At 44.7% G+C, this 16093-nt stretch overlaps 4 protein-coding genes across 4 annotated transcripts; 1 reads left to right on the plus strand and 3 right to left on the minus strand.

Annotated features, from left to right (window-relative positions):
* Window positions 1-1648: 1648 nt before the first annotated feature.
* Window positions 1649-2726, minus strand: PADG_04390 (uncharacterized protein; the record flags this gene model as incomplete). Its single annotated transcript, XM_010761526.1, has 2 exons — window positions 1649-2503; window positions 2574-2726. The coding sequence occupies 2 exons, from the start codon at window positions 2724-2726 to the stop codon at window positions 1649-1651; spliced, it is 1008 nt and encodes a 335-aa protein (XP_010759828.1).
* Window positions 2727-10706: 7980 nt separating this feature from the next.
* On the plus strand, window positions 10707-12231 carry PADG_04394 (uncharacterized protein; the record flags this gene model as incomplete). Its single annotated transcript, XM_010761144.1, has 7 exons — window positions 10707-10769; window positions 10872-10918; window positions 11294-11711; window positions 11824-11871; window positions 11938-11970; window positions 12033-12116; window positions 12190-12231. 7 exons carry the CDS (start codon window positions 10707-10709, stop codon window positions 12229-12231), a joined length of 735 nt encoding a protein of 244 aa, XP_010759446.1.
* A 1014-nt stretch (window positions 12232-13245) lies between these two features.
* On the minus strand, window positions 13246-13669 carry PADG_11757 (uncharacterized protein; the record flags this gene model as incomplete). Its single annotated transcript, XM_010761683.1, has 2 exons — window positions 13246-13371; window positions 13532-13669. The coding sequence occupies 2 exons, from the start codon at window positions 13667-13669 to the stop codon at window positions 13246-13248; spliced, it is 264 nt and encodes an 87-aa protein (XP_010759985.1).
* A 1786-nt stretch (window positions 13670-15455) lies between these two features.
* On the minus strand, window positions 15456-15884 carry PADG_11758 (uncharacterized protein; the record flags this gene model as incomplete). The annotated part of the gene is made up of 1 exon (XM_010761684.1): window positions 15456-15884. The coding sequence occupies one exon, from the start codon at window positions 15882-15884 to the stop codon at window positions 15456-15458; it is 429 nt and encodes a 142-aa protein (XP_010759986.1).
* Window positions 15885-16093: the final 209 nt, after the last annotated feature.

Raw genomic sequence — 16093 nt, forward strand, 5'->3', positions numbered from 1 at the left:
GCCAGGCCATCCCGATTTCGTGACCAGAAACCTGCAAGTTGTACGTATCATAAACGCACACAATGGCAAGCGAGAGCAGAGTTTCTTTATGAGAATGGATTGGGATGTTCAAAGAGATTGTTTCAAGTAGAGAACTATTGGCACCAGGCGCTTAGAGAGCAAAGATGATGGGCTGGAAGTCGGAGAAAATGTGAGCACAACGAGCTATTAGTAAGTGGTTTGCTTCCGGCATTCCAAGGTTCGATCATCCTCACCATCCGATGCAACTGATTCTATGTTACGGATTACTGATTCAAGGCATGGGCAAGGGCACACATATTCAGGTGATTGATATCTTCAATGTTCACTATTCCGAATCGATAATTATTTGAACAGGAAGAATAAGTTGGTAACCACTCAAACCAACAATCATCGGGATGCGGTGAGGTACTTAATGCTTGATCTTCAGGCTTGTCAGTTAGCGATTTAACCAACTAGAGACAGTTGTTACGTACTTTTGTGCATTCGGGGCTTTCGGGATTGTCCAGGTGTGACTTTGTCTGGAACATCCTTGGAGACTTCTTGTCAAATCGCAGGCTGTGTAGCTACCTTATTGCGATGCCAAATTGATTACTTGATCCGTGTCCTGCGGCCTGCAGCATGTCTGCAACCCTTTGCATTCTTCATGTATTATTGGCATGTTAATTACGGATAACTGCCCAAGGACAATCCTAGAAATATCTTTGGGAGCCTTGTGACACTCGAAGTTGATTTGCGTCAAATCGAAACGAGAGATTGATCATGAACCAAGTTTCAAGATACAAAAAGTCTTGCATTCCTTCATTTCATCTCGAACAATTAAAACGTTTTTCCTTTTCTTTCCGCAGTCGATCTCCGTCGCTGTTACCCAAAGGAAAGCCATGCAGACACTGCTTGATCGACGGGCAAGAAAAGGGTATATTTCATATCCATGTTTTCTATGTTCATTTGTGTTCTTCTTTTACAACTATATGCTCCAGATGCATTGCATTTGTGTGCTGTTGCTCGACCTCCTCTGTCATTGCCATAATCACATTCCGTTTCATCAAACATCTTGTTGATAAAGCCAAAGGATAAGAAAAGAAGCAAGAAAGAAAAAGAAAAAAAAATCAAGATTCCCTTTGAATCCTAGAAACCACAATATCCTACCGGGTAACAAAAAGGAGAGAAAGACGAGGAAGAACAATCAATATATAGTTATCCCTCAAAAAGAGCTCATACTGTGAAGGCAAAACGAAAGTCATAGTATTAAGCAAAACGAGAGTGTTCGCCATACTCCTTCACCAAACCACAAACCAAAACAAGATTGGCCGGATAGGAGTAAAGAAAAAGAGAGATTCAAAAACACCAACCAGGATCCCGTAAACAATAAGGGGAGAAAATCAGAAAATGTACATCAGGCAGCGTAAAGGAATTTGTCATTGTACAGGAAAAGGAGGAAGATGAGATGGAAGCGGGATATTGATATGGCATGGGCAGGGAATTAAATGTGGAAAAAGGAAAGTAAAACGCGAATCCGGGCCCCTTGTCCATACTGTTGCTGTTACGGATGCTTGAACGTTCTAAGACGTACCAGAAGTCTTATACATCGTTTCCAACTTCCATAGATGCAGTGTTCGAAGGTAATGGCTTATGCAGTCGTGATTCTTTTCGCAGCCCACACGTCCCGTTCGACGGTCAGCAATGATGCCACGGCGCATTTCTCGACCGGGCTAGGAACATTGATAGCAGTGTTGAGTTCTGCAACCGCCGATGGGGCCGGTCCGTTGATGGCATGGAATCCACCATCAGATGAAAGTTCAGGAGCGCTGAGTGCTTCCTTCTGGAGTTCACAGATTTCATTTTGCGGGCTGAGGCCAGGGGTTGGTGGAGACGCAACACGGCCGCTATAGGATTTAAATATTCCGTGGAAAAATGACAATTCAAGTTTGCTTGCCGAGAAACTACGCTCTTTGGAGTACTCTGAAGCAATTTGAGACCAGAATGATCCACGGTAGGTATCATATAGCGCACGGAGCCGGACGGTGTCAATGTCGTCTGAGTGATCGAAAGGGGCGGAACGAGAGTCGCTGTGATGGACAAACGAGGTATCCAATCGGAGTGATCTAGATAGGTCTGCGGGTATAGAGTACATGGAGTGGCGTGGTGAGATATTTGGTTTCGGGAGAATAGGCACATGTGAGCGAGATTGTTGGGGAGAATCGGTTACAGAAGATGTTGGTGAATTGATCATTGATTCAGGACTAGGGGTAAGTCGTGGGGTGGTCATGCGTGCTGACGATTTGTAGTCGATGGGGCATTCCTGTGTTGTTGGCAGCCCGGGAAACGAACTAATGGAGGACACAGAATCTGTGCGTCGCCGTCGGTTGCTGCCATATGACATCTGGTGATAGTGGAGGCGACAAGCAAGTTCAGTTTTGTTCAAGTGTGCCGCAATATGTTTGTAAGGCATCTTGTGCATGCGAGTTCTTAGGAGGTAAGATTCCTATATCAGAAAGTTAGTTTCCCTTAGAGCTATATACGTACGTTCAAAGATGGACGTGGAATGTGAGTACCTCTTCCTCAGTCCACGCTCTGCCTCCACCAGTGGATGACATCCTTCGGTGCTTTTGGATGCCGTGATCCATACGATCCATATGAAGGGGCGTCGTGGATCGATACTCACGAGCCTCCGTAGGTATGGAAGTAGAACGGATAGTTGGACTCATGGTGTTTTAAAATCGAACTTCCAAAAAAAAAAAAGAAAAGAAAAAATAAAGATATTTAAAGGAAAATGGAAAATGGAATGACACTGTTAATTGGATTTTGGAAACAACGAAACTACAATAATCACTGCCAGTTCTTAATAAAAGAAGTTGTTCAATGGAGGCAGTGGAATTATGGAGTGTTTAAGAGGGGTTGTAGAGTGCTGTTAAGTAAATATATATCAAAGAATGTAACTAGCCCAACCAGTGGGATATTAAGGAAAGAAAACAGATTCGAGGAGAATAAAAGACTGATATCAATCACATCGACGCGCTGAAATACTCCTGACAGAACAAACTGGGAACAAAAACATGGCATGGACTCATTTATCTCTCTCATATATATATCAAAGTTGTGTCTGTGCTACAAACATTTCCCGGAGCTGGAGAGTGTAGCGCATAAGCATTCGAGTGGCGATGGCTGGTGCCTGAGCCGTTTCTAAATCCATGTGCAATGGTAGAGGAGGGGGTTATCCTTTTCTTGGATACGGTCGATATGTGACAAGTACGGTTCCGATCTTTCCCAGGAAATGATGGGATTGCATGAAATCGTAGCTTGAAAGGGCCTAGCAGGAATTTCCTAACGAAGACATAATTCCATCTAGAGACAAATATGCGGCACCAAAACAGGTTCGCTGGTTTGAGTGCCAGGGTCGATCACAAATGGCAAAACTCAGCGGGTGTCAGTTCTCAGAACAGAACAGCCCTGTTTCCAGAAGAGGCATAGGACGAATTGCTGAGCAATAATCGCCTGTTTCAAAAAAGAAAAACGAAAAAGGAAAAAGAAGTTTGTCCATATAATGGGTTCAACACATACTCAAGCAAGGTTGAAAGGAGGACTGTGAGAATGGAGTTCTAAGGAACTTGGAGACGACGGTCACAAACACAAAATGTAGCTTCAAGTTAGATCGGAATCCTAGATCGAAGTCGTTTCAACCTCAAATTCAGCAGAATAAAATACACTCTCAAGAAAGCGTGTACACAGCACACAGCTTAATGGCTGGCTGTAGTCATCCGGAGCGGAGTCGTGATATCGGTGACTTTGAAGATAGCACAATCGGAAATGGCGGGATTGGTAACGGGCGGGGAATAAGCTGACAACACCCGAAAGCACAAGCTGTCATAAACCACTATCAGTTACACAGCGCCTGAACATCGCAGTCCCGATACTATCATTATCTCAGTCCCCCGATTGCCCATTGTTCATCCCGAGGGGTAGGTATATTTTGCGGCTGGTTGAAGGCCTGACGTTTCCAGTTCCGCTTAAAAAAGGGGGTGGTTAGTCAGCTTGGCGCTGGGGCTTGGCGCGCTGCCAATGGTTCTGGCAACGTCAAACGACCGTTTCAACTGGGTCTGTCACCAAGATCGTTTCTATTTGGAACCTTGGAAGAGGTTTCACCTTGAGTCTTTTGAGCCCCGTAGTCCTATTTTCTGCATTGACATCTAGTTATGCTGACCAGAACAAGTTAGAACAGAACCCATCGTGCCGTGCGGGCTGAAATAGTTGACCATTTATTTCTACAGGGGTGCCATGCGACACCAAGTTCAAACATTGACGGATCCGTAAGAAACCCGGAAACCCGATATCGAAATCAAAAAGAACACGTTTGGTGGGGTGGGTTTCAACTGCTGCCTCACGTAGACATGTCATATTATCTGCTCAGGATTTCCTGCTGTTTGAACGGAATGTATGCCAGATCAGTTTGGTATGTCCGGACGGGTTCAAGGCAGTTTCAAAAGTTTGCTGGAGAAGACCATATTCAGATATTCAAGAATGGGTCCGGGTATGCATCTGAGGTCTTCATAAACTCATCCAATCACCACCTACCGCTTGACTAAACCATCTAGGTACGCCTTGGCTGTCATCACGTCCGCAGGTCTGGGGTAGCGTGAGGGGTAATCAAGATATGGCCCGCAGAGAGTGCGCTAGACAGAGACTACTTCCCAACACATTTGGAAATCTAGTCCATGCGAAATAAAAACCACATCTCCTAAATTCAATGATATTGTTCCGAAGAACCACATCTTTTCAGGCGACTAAGTCGGCTTCGGCTTACCTACTGGGCAAATCACATGCAGCCCGTATAATTGAAGAAACGAACGTTCACCTTGCTTCTTACGACAACAAGTGTTCAAAAATCCAGTAAACGTCCTTCTTTTTAGTTCAGCGCCGTCTCATAAATTTTCTTTAGATTCATTGTTAACCCTTCGATGGACAGTTCTCGTTCAACCAGTTGTATCGAGAAACTCGTTGTCGTGAGTAGCCAAATAATAAGAAAAGAATAAGAGAAGAGAGATACTTTTTCACCGATTGGCCTCACGAGCTGACACGAGTGTTGCTATCCCGAGTTATCGGAAACTTGGCAGACCCATGAAGGCCGGAACAAACTTCGGAGTTGCTCTGCTTACTAGGTGCATGACACTTATCTATAAAAGCAATTAGAGTTTCTGCAGTGAGCTGGAAGCCCAATCTCAAGCTTTTCATCAGTCAAAAAAAAAAAAAAAAAAAAAAAAAAAAAAACACAACCCGTTGTTCTAAAACAACATCTGGACTGCTAAATGTCTCGGAGATGCTTTCTTGGAGATCGGGAAAAAACACTTATATCCGGTATATCAGCTATACCTATAGCGACGGGGGTATTCAATAGAGTCGCGATCGAGAGGTTCGATAGTGTGCTTTTTGTTTTCATCTCTTTCCCCTCTGAGACTAACAAGAGCAGTTAGGAGGGGTAAAAACCAGTTTCAGTCTGATCAACATACCCACTCGATAGGAAAGTGTGTCGCTCGTGAGGAGGGATTGAAACCGGAGATCTCCAACCCTCAAACATGAATATCCCACGTGCTGCCTCACATCGAATCCTAAAACAAACATACTTGCTTTTCCCGCAAGTATTCTATAATTGGTCGAAGAACATCTCTCGTTGGTGTAGACGACCATTACTGCTCTAGGTGAGCATGGCTAACGTCGCCTTCGAGCAAAACCGGATTGGCAGTTTTCCATGATATGCACTCCGCTCTGGGCGATGACCAGATAATTTTCCAACTTAGACATAAATCGTCGGTAGGAGTGCCTTGAAGATATGACTTATATGACTTCCTTGTAGAAGTACAGCCAAATGGCCAAGGTTGCAAGTTCAATGAAGCCCAGGAAAGGTAATTTTCTTGACAGTGATCCGAGTTCCAGACCCTGCTCGGTCACAGGAAACATAAAATTGCGGTCTGGACTTTGTTAACCCTCTCATGAAGCTTTTCCGCTTGCCGTGGGGTCCAGACCACACACATCATTCATTTTTGGAATGACACAATCACAGCTATGGAAACATGAACAGTACCAGCATTCTAAGCAGAGGAGACTCGATTATGCATATACCCAGCAATCGATGCGGTCATCACCGAACGTCGTGAGTTTTGATGTTCCATGTTTCAGCCTCTGTCTCCCCTGTCAAGTTAGCGAGCTATTTTAGGGTTAATGCATCACGTGTCAAAAGCTTTTCGGGCCTTGGCATGTCTTCTTGCAACTTTCCAAACCATCGCCAAACTCTGAATACAGAGCAGGGTACGAACTGAACAGCTAGCTCCAAGGTCACGGATTGATTTCTCTGCATATTTCTTATGCTTTTCAATCTAATATATTTCGTTTTGCTTCAGCTCTTGATACCTTTTCATTTTCCAGTTTAAATCTGGGTGAACTCCCTCCGTTCCCAAATCATCCACGTCAAAAAAAAAAAAAGAGAAAAGAAAAGAAAAGAGGAAAAAAAACTATGAATAATAGCACATGCTCTACACTTTCCAGTTGGCTGGAAAGGCTAGACGATTCCCTCAATCTTATAATCTTATACCCCTTCTTGCCGGAATATCTGCCACCTCTGTGACACGTCAAGGAAGGGCGGAGCGGAACAGGAGCTGAGAAATCCTCCTCCCGATAAGAACATCCGAGAGCTCCTTGGTGAGAAGCAACCACTCCGCATGTAACATCACAGCAAATGCAACCAAGGATTCTTGTCCGTATACGGAGCAACTACAGTGCAGTACAGAGCCATACGGTAGGTAGAGACTTACATACATTATTATGTATACCAGCACATCATCTTGATTGCATGTGGTTACAGAGCTGGAGAAATCTTTTCCTGGGGCTCTTAGTGTCGATATGTGAAGCTAAGTGTCTAGATACCTATGTATGTGTGGCCTAGGGCCGAACACGTCGTACATTCTAACTTGGCTAGAATGTTATATATATATATAAAAAAAAAGCACAATTGTTTCACTGCTGTGATATCTGGAAATATCCCTGCCGGACCCTTTATCAGAAAATCCATATAATGAGTGACATGATATTCATATAAACTCTCGCTCATACGCGATTTTACCATTTCCCATACATTTCTGCTAATTTCTAACTAGACATTCGTCATCATAAGCGCCATGCAATGTTTTCCTCTCCTTGTCTTCAAGGACATCGGAAAATGAACAAGTGCATATGAAATCTTTCACATTCGAAAGAATGACTGGTATCCGATACACGTAATGAGCTGTCCGTCTTGACTGTACAATTACACTGTCCCATATCAGCTCAGGAAATCATTGATTGGCTGGATTTCTCATTGCAGGAAGAAAAAATATCCAGACCACAAACCCTTTTTTGCTACTTGTGTTACGTTTTCTAATGTTTTAACTCAAGTTCCTGCTTGCGGAGCTGGAAAAGTAGGAGGGAAATATGAAAATAGAGAAATGGAAAAAAGAATTACGGAAACAGGATATGAGATACCCCAACATCACTCCAAATGGGTGCTAAGTATGCGACCAAATTGGTGATATGCTTCATCAATAGCAGATACACGAAAAGAAACGGTTAACGATGTCCCCGCAACTACAAATATACCGGGGACTAATATTGAAAGGATTAAAACGGACTGGGAGAGAGAACCCCAAAGGTTGCGTGATGCCTACCAGGACAGAAGGACTCTGCCTTGACTCAGTTGAGCACAATGTGGGAGATCATCGAAAGCCCGAGGGCAAGAGGGACTGAGTCACGTTTCTTCTCCGTTCTTTCATGGATGATTCTCCCATCTTTTGGAGGGCTTCCGTTGTTGGCAAAATAAAGATGTGTACTGAAGGGACAGGGAAAAGAAGAGAAAGGGTATAGTTTTCTTTATTTCCCCCCTCCCCCCCCCCCCATGACAGGAATCCCATATATGTCGATGAAAGTATGACAACGAAGCAATCAAACTTAGGTGTTTCTTTTATGTGTAACGCTGGGAGTTCTAGATTTGATGACAGCGAATATGCTCTGAGCAGACCCCGAAGTTACAACAGAGTTTCAATACGTGTTGGTTTTTCTTTAATCAACTGGGCATTTTGTGCAATAGGAACTGGGGAAGTGGGGGAGAGGAGAGGAATCAGGTGTCATTCATTATATGATATATGTATACGAGGCCGTGTAGAGATGTCCGTCGTGGGAAGGAATCCGAAAATTCTCCATACAGAAAAGCTTTATTTGTTAGTTAGTTTCCGCGGGGCTCTTCACCTGCATTCTATCCCATCCCATCGTTTATTAAAGTCAGTTTAAGCTACGGTCCATGGGGGTACTTTATCGTTGTACTCTGTACCTTGCGTTGCGGTACCACTCGCTCTCTTCTTCGGTTCGTCACTGGGAGATTGGAACCAGCAAAAAAATAACTTCAAGGAACATAGTTAACTTGAACGGGAATGGAAAATGATCCGCCTCCTTTTTTGTCAGTTCGCTTAATTGGTTCCCTTTTTTTTTTTCTTTTTTTTGGGTGTTGTCATATTTGGCATCTGCCATGCCTCTCCCCATGTGCCCAAGGTATAAACTTAAAATGGATCGAAGAAGCTTTTCAGGATCGACCCGCCTACGCTACGGTTTACGCGAATCGTGTGCTGTGGATGATTTCAGTTGTGGGGCGATGTCTGTGAGTAATGAAATACCTTCATCTGAAAGGGGAAGGGGTACTTTGAGAGGATGTGATGGTACATTTCTCTCAACAGTGCAGCCGGTCATGTGGGTAAGTACCAGGCCCATTTACTGGAGGTACCTCAGCCTTGAATAATTTATGCTTATTTTTAGAGCAGGATTAAAGTTATCTGTATACCGATGCTACATGTGAACGGACTTAAATAAAAACTCCATAGTAACACAACATGGTAAGTGAATTCGATATATTTGGTTTTATATGTACAATACCCATGTGAACTCGAACGATGTTTCTCTTCTCGAAATTACGAGCTAACACTGCTGGGTATGATATGTTTTCCCCGGTGAGTCTTCCTCCAAACTTATTTCCACGGCTCCAATCCACCCGTGGTACTTGGATTGCCCGGGAATCTCGCATCGCTTACCAAGATTGGAAGCTTTCCCCAGAGTTAATTATGACTTGGGTTCCTCCGGAAAATATATACTCCCACGGGGAGAAAAACTTAAAAAGTCAACGGAACGAGTAATTCCCTGGCTCGGATTCGTTGTATGTATCTGTATGTACGGTATAAAAAACAGAGCATTCTCCTAACCCTCTCAGCCAATCTAAACTCGAGAACCGGGATACTCGGTTATACCTCGAAACTTTGACCAATTTTGGGAATTAGATTGATCAAATTCCCATCAGTCTTGTACGGGCATTTGTCCAATTTCCCAATCACGTAAAATCACGTAAACCAGCACCAATAAACAGATAAATTCGACACCCGCGGGGCATCGAGTACTACAGAGACAAGGGTTTGACCCTGGGAATCAAAAAATCATCATAGCCCGGGGGATCTGACTGTCGCTGGCTTTCTGTTTCTTTTTCTCAATTCTCCTCCTGATTCTTGAATACAGGCCTGACACATGTTGGTTTAAAAAGGTCTTATCACGGCGGCAGCACGTGCGAGAGATGGATGAGTTTTGAAAACTCTGGTTCTTCGTGTATACGGGGCATGTCCAGCTCGATCCGAGGTCAGATAACAAGGTAATTTCCAAGTTATGTCTCCAGCAACGCAGAGATGGCTGGAAAAGGGTTTATGCGTGATGATGAAGGGGGATCATCTCTAATTTGTTGATTGTGAATGTGGTGTTGATGGAAGTCCGATACGTATGGTACTGTATTCGTACTTGTAACTGCAGTGACGATAGTTCTAAAACAGCAAGGTCTGGGTACGCTATTCAGCTTTTCAAGGCGTCATTCTTCTGCTTCTCTTTTTTTTTTTTTTTTTCCCGCTTCCCGCAGCTAGTATTACCATACCTTACCTTACCCTGTTTTGCCTGTTTCTTGCCAGTTCCCCGCATGCTCGCCACAATGTTCGGACTTTCAGCGGGTCCCGTCACTAGCTCAGTCAACTCCGTCACTCTGTCACTCCGTCCGTCACATCGACTTCGTATTATTGAGGCTGTCGCTTGAACCAACTGAACATCATCGACAGAGACTAAACAAATCTACTACTCTACAACACTTGCCACTTCTCCTCCTCTCACAGCCTCCCCTCCTTTCCTCCCCCCTCTCTATTTTCCCCTGTACTGCATCGTCTCTTAATCCCCTTTTACCTTGATTATTTGTCCTCTCTACTTGTAGATACCTTGCCGCTAACGCGTTCCTGTACTTGTATACAACCTCCCACCCAGCCTCACCTAACTACTACATACGTAGTTATCTACCTCTTATAATAGTTGTCTCTCTTATTAATCATTATTGATACCTGCTCTGGGTCTTCTTGCTCCTCACATCCGTGTCTTAATACATCCAGTGACAGCTGAGTGATCCTGCCCTCACTTCCCAGCTCCCAGTCGTTAAACGCCCTTCACTACAATACCACGATACATTTAATCCCCCCTCGACCCTCTCAACCCCAACCTACTTACGCCCTACCAATCGCTTCTCTCGCTCGTCTTTCATCAACCCTCTCTTCAGTGTTTGTACCATCATCTTTTTTCCATGTTCCCCCACCCTTCTCTCCATGTTCCTGGCCCGGCTTGATCGTCGAGATCCGGCTCCCTGGTGTCCCTCGCTTCCGATCCTAGTGTGTAACGTTTTTCTTGAACGGTTTTGCGGGTTCATCAGCAACCTGGCCAAACTGTAACAGGCCCAAATCTAACTAATTTTTATCTGCGTATCTCTACAGATGAATTGGCCGGTTTTTGTGTCGAGGCCTCCTCTTCCTAATATGTCGTGAGTATAATTTTGTTGCTGTCGTTGGTCGTTCGTTGATCGGTTTGGCTTTGCCTGCCCTTTTGGAGCAGAAACATATGCATTTCCCTTGGGGTTCCTTCCTCCCGTCTGGCGCCCTTTTCCCTTCTTTACCCCCCTTCCCTCCTTCCCTCCTTCACCCTTTCGCCCCTTCCTCTCTCTGTCTGGCATGCATACTGCCCCCCAAACCCGCTTTTCTTCCGTCTTCCTTCTTGCTCCTCAGTGTCAGCTTGGGACGCTTCATTCTCTTCCTTCACTTCATCATCATCATATATGCGAAGCTCACCGACCGACCAACCTACTTTTGTGATTCAAGAATGGACGGTTTACTAACCCATGTTCTCCTCAACCGCATAGATCCCCTCCAACTTCCAAGCGTATCAAGACAGCTGTTGCCGCCAACACACCAACGCATCCTCTAAACCAACAGCAACAGCCCCCCCCCTTTACCGGGCCTGGCCCATTCGAGAGTGTCCCTATGGTGCCCACTCCGGCGCCAGCGTCCGTGCCAGCTCCAGCGCCAGCAGCTTCAAATCCCCGGAAGCGACGTGCGTCATTTCAGACTCCTCCTTTGGCCTCCATGGCCCCTCCCCCGCTAACAGGTGCTGTTGAAGGCGAGGGACAAACCACTACTGCTAGTACCACCGGCGCGACTGCGGCGCCCGAAACCGCAGGCAAGAAGAAAGGTCGAACAAACACGCCATGGACGGCGGAAGAGGAACAACGGCTCAAGACTATGCGCGATGCCGGTAGCACCTGGAGCGAAATTGCCAAGGTTTGTCCAACCTATTTCTGATGCCAACTCTGTAAAAATCATCCGTGTGTATATATCTTACATAGATATATATATACATATAATAAACAATATCTAACATATGATCCATTAGACTTTCCCCATGCGGACCGAAGGGAGTGTGAAGAAACATTGGTACAAGGTTGGTTTTCCATTTGATCCTCTGCAGGGCGTGCGAATCTATCCTATCAGTCTAACCAAAATACAGGACATGCATTACGCTGAGTTTACCGAAGAGGAGGTATGTTATCATTCCAACGGGTAGTCATCACTGTTTCCGGAGATAAACTAAAACCTCATCAGTCCATAACACTACGCGATGCCATCAAAGAGTACGAATCGAATAAATGGAAAGTCATTGGGCAAAAAATCGGCAAGCCAGCAAAGGTGATATTTACTTCAATCCTGTTTCATCCTTTGTCCTATGTTGTAACTATTCTGACGATTCGAATGAAATCAGGCCTGCGAGCAATATGCGAAGGAGCATTTTAAAAACCTCTAAGTTACAATACCGTGACATGACATTTACGACGTACACCTGAATATTTATCGGACTTTTTTCCCCCTCGTTCTTCCTTCTTCCAGATACTTGCACCTATTCCTTGTGCTGTTTTATATCCGTTTCAATGTCTTTATTTTTTATTTTTATTTTTTTTTTGTTTGAGAACGTTATTTATGAATTGCGGCACACAGTTATGACGAGTAAACGGGATCGCAGGTTTCAGGAGTTAGGCTGGGCGTTCACACCTACTTATTCTAGCAGTTAGCAAGGTGGGGGCAAGGCCAGGCAGTTTTCAGAGAGCTATACCCCGGTATCCTGTGTTCTCTTCCTTCTTTCCTTTGTCGTTTCGTTAGTTAATCTCTTTATATCTAATACTTTTGCCTGTGGAAAAATTTCCTTCGTTGCGCGGGAGTAGGATTATTCGGGAAACGGTTCATTGGACGAAATGTTACGAAATGATAAGGGTAAACCAATTTATCTAACTTACCTTCTTTGGACTCCTAATAATCTTCTCGTCTAGTGTTTGTCTTCGTCCCTACTCTTTCTCTCTCTCTCTCTATCTCTTTTGGCCCCCTTCCTCCATTTTGCCTTGTTACTCAAACCCATCTCCTCTTCTTAGTGGCTTACTTCTTCAGGTCTACAAATTCGGGTGGTTATCCAAAGAAAATCAAGGCAAAGCACCAATATATATATAAATAAATAAAAATAAACATAAAAATAAACATAAAAGCAACCACAAGAAAGGAATAAGCAACTATGGAACAAATTATATCAGCAACTTGTAGCTAGTTAGTTAACTACGGCAATGAATGTCGGGAAGGATTTCCTCAGTGCGCTCCGGATCCCTGCAACGAGTCTCCATGAAAACCAACCTTCTTCACTCCCGTATACTTCAGGACCCCAGCCGGTATCACGAGATACTCTACGAAACTGTACCCCAGAAAGCCAATGACATCAGTTCTCTGGGAGCTGTCGAGTGGGAATCCAAATGGATGGTTCAGATGTTCGGAAAGTTTATGCGGCAATATTTATGACTTTTAAGGATTTGGAGAGTATATTCGGGTGGGGTGATACAAATGGAAGAAATAAAATTTTTTGGATGTCCTTCTTTGCAGCTCTCTCACTCTCTCTCTTAAATCGCTGTTATCAGGAAAACGAATGAGTTGTTGGGGTGATATACGTAAGCATGGGAGGCTCATAGTTGCCGGAAATGTAATACATATACGTACGTACGTACATACGTTACATACATACGTACGTACAATACGTACATACATACACATACATACATCTAACACACCTGGGTATGTATATCATCCCATATTGCTCGATTGATAAACGGGCGAAGACGAACGGTGAGTGGTGAGTAGTTGTCCCTAGGTAGGTTGGTACGATGATTTATTTTGGAGAATATGGCATCGTTTATGTGGCAGGACATTTTTGGGGCGTACGCGAGGAGAGTTCACGGAGAAATGCTGGAGGTATTGATTGGCCAAGCAGAGGATATTAAAAAGAAACTCTTGACGTATGAGTATGTATTTGCTTTAAGGGATGGATCCTTGGGCCCCGCAGAGGCGGCTGCGGGAGAAGGGGAGGAAGAGGGAGGGGGAGGAGGGTTCTGAGCTATGACCAAGAGGTTCGTGGACGAAGGAAGCTTATTAGAGAGGGACTGTTTGGTTCAAGCAGCGCGCGCAAAAGCGAAGTAACAGGAACTTCAGAACCCAGCAGGATTTCGTTAAAATCCAGGGTTGTTGTGAGATAGACTAGTTAGACGTTGGAGAGGGCCTTTCATTGGTTGACTGATTCTCTGTTCATTTCCTTTTTAATAATTGCTTCGTTGACTTGTGACTCCCACACTTGTCAACTGATTCAACCGAGTCATAGTGTCATGTGAGGAGGGGAGAGATAAAGCATATGAATAGGAGAAAGAAAATTGCCCTTGATATGAAAAGTGAAGTGGAAAATATAGTTACAGAGGAGGCCCTTCAGCAAGGCGCGTATGACCATGCCACACACGTAGTCTGACGTGCACGATTTCTGGCATATAGTTAAGATTGATGCGAAGAAGACCAGCTTTGCGCAGAATGCAGAATGCATGTGCTCTCATTCTTCTTCAGCTCTTCCAGTTACGTTACCTCTGCTATTCTGCGAAGCTAACTTAACGACGTTGTCCCCATTCTTCGAACTCCAAACACTCTGGACACTATTCCAAGTTTCTCCTGATGAACCTGGGGGGGTTGTATCACTTCTCCTCTTTCTTCCCTTCGCCCCCGCTGAAGATTGGGATACGCTCTCAGCTTCCTCAGACTTTCAGCGGAGGGGCGAAAACAGCTTGAATGAACAAGTCCGATTTTGACTTTTCCGCGTGGTCTTAATTTCGAGTCTGTCGAAAAGTTCGCTTCCGCCCACAATATGCTTGGTGTATGCTTCTTGATCTTGCTGCAGTCTCATCTATTTTAGTCTTGTAATGACTTCACTTGAGCTATATCGGTTCAAAATGATTGTGCGAAGGGGATATCATGATCGAACGCTCAGCGGCATCCTCAATATCCCACCATCATCTGACATGCCCTTTAATATATCAAACAAGATGCTGCAAGGCGTATCCATCAGACCCGACAGCAAATATAGAAAGATTACAACAATCATCATCATACCTTGCCAGGCCAGAGAGAATTTCTTAATATCCCGGTTTAGATCTTCAACCGGCGTAGTTGAATAGTTTTTTAACTATTTACCACGCCAAGAATTGCATTGCATTGCAGCCTGTACAGAGTTCACGATGCGATTGAAGAGATCCCTCCAGCGGTAACTAACGGCGCAGTTCGCCCGTCACTTCTTTTTTTCTTTCCTTTCCTTTCCTTTTCTTTTTTTTCCCCGCTTCCGCTTCCTCTTTGCTTTGCGCTGATAAAGTTGCTTCTGCGGGAATTTTTCACCGGGTATGCAAGGCGGTGGATCGTTGTGTTGGAGACAACACGGCCCTTGATTGGATATATCAGCCCAGTCTCATGTAGTTACGTTATGTTGCTGTGTTCCGCGTGTGGGAGGACGAAAATTCCCTTTGCTGCGTTTTCCGTTCAAGGCGACATGTTCATGTTCACAACATGCACCACCGGGTTGCGTGTGCGCGCAGATATATCCACTTCCGCTCTACTCTGCTCTACGGTACAGGAAATATAGTTTTACTTCTGGAGTTACTTAGTTCTGGATGGAAACCAATGCATTTACCTTTTCTTGTTGTTTTCTCTCTCTCTCTCTCTCTCTCTCTCTCTCTCTCTCTCTCTCTCTGTGCAGGCATAATGCTGCACCATATACTCGAAATTGTGGGTATAGGAGCATTTTTCAATACAATATCCCAGTTGTACGGGGAATTTATTCACGGCGCGACCAAACAACTCACAATGTTGCAGCGGATTGTCAGCTGAGAGATTGTCCATTCGTTCCATCGTCCATCGTCCATCGTCCATCGTCCATCGTCTCCAGAATATGTCCCGCTGTTCTCCTCGCACAATCCGGTGTCTCCGAGTTACCAGGTTTGATCCGATAGGCTTATTTGTACAGAACTCTTCCCCCCGTGTGTTGGCATGCGCAACCGAGCCCGTTAGCTTGGCCAATCCAGTGAATTCCTCCTCAAATTCTGGCGGGGTTGCCATGATGCCCTCCCTCGCTTAGAATGCTGCGCAGTCTCCCTCGTTTTTGATGCATCCAGACTCCTAGATGCGGTCCCGATATTGCTGATTTGTTCAACAGGGGCTAATCTTGACCCAAGTAGAATATTCCGGATCTCCCCTCCTGTTCCGCACACACGTGCCCCATCTCTGTGTGCAAATGGAGGACAGTAGCTGCTTGGGAATCAAGATAT

Source organism: Paracoccidioides brasiliensis (genome assembly GCF_000150735.1).
Source record: "Paracoccidioides brasiliensis Pb18 unplaced genomic scaffold supercont2.4, whole genome shotgun sequence".
NCBI classification, from domain to species: domain Eukaryota; kingdom Fungi; phylum Ascomycota; class Eurotiomycetes; order Onygenales; family Ajellomycetaceae; genus Paracoccidioides; species Paracoccidioides brasiliensis.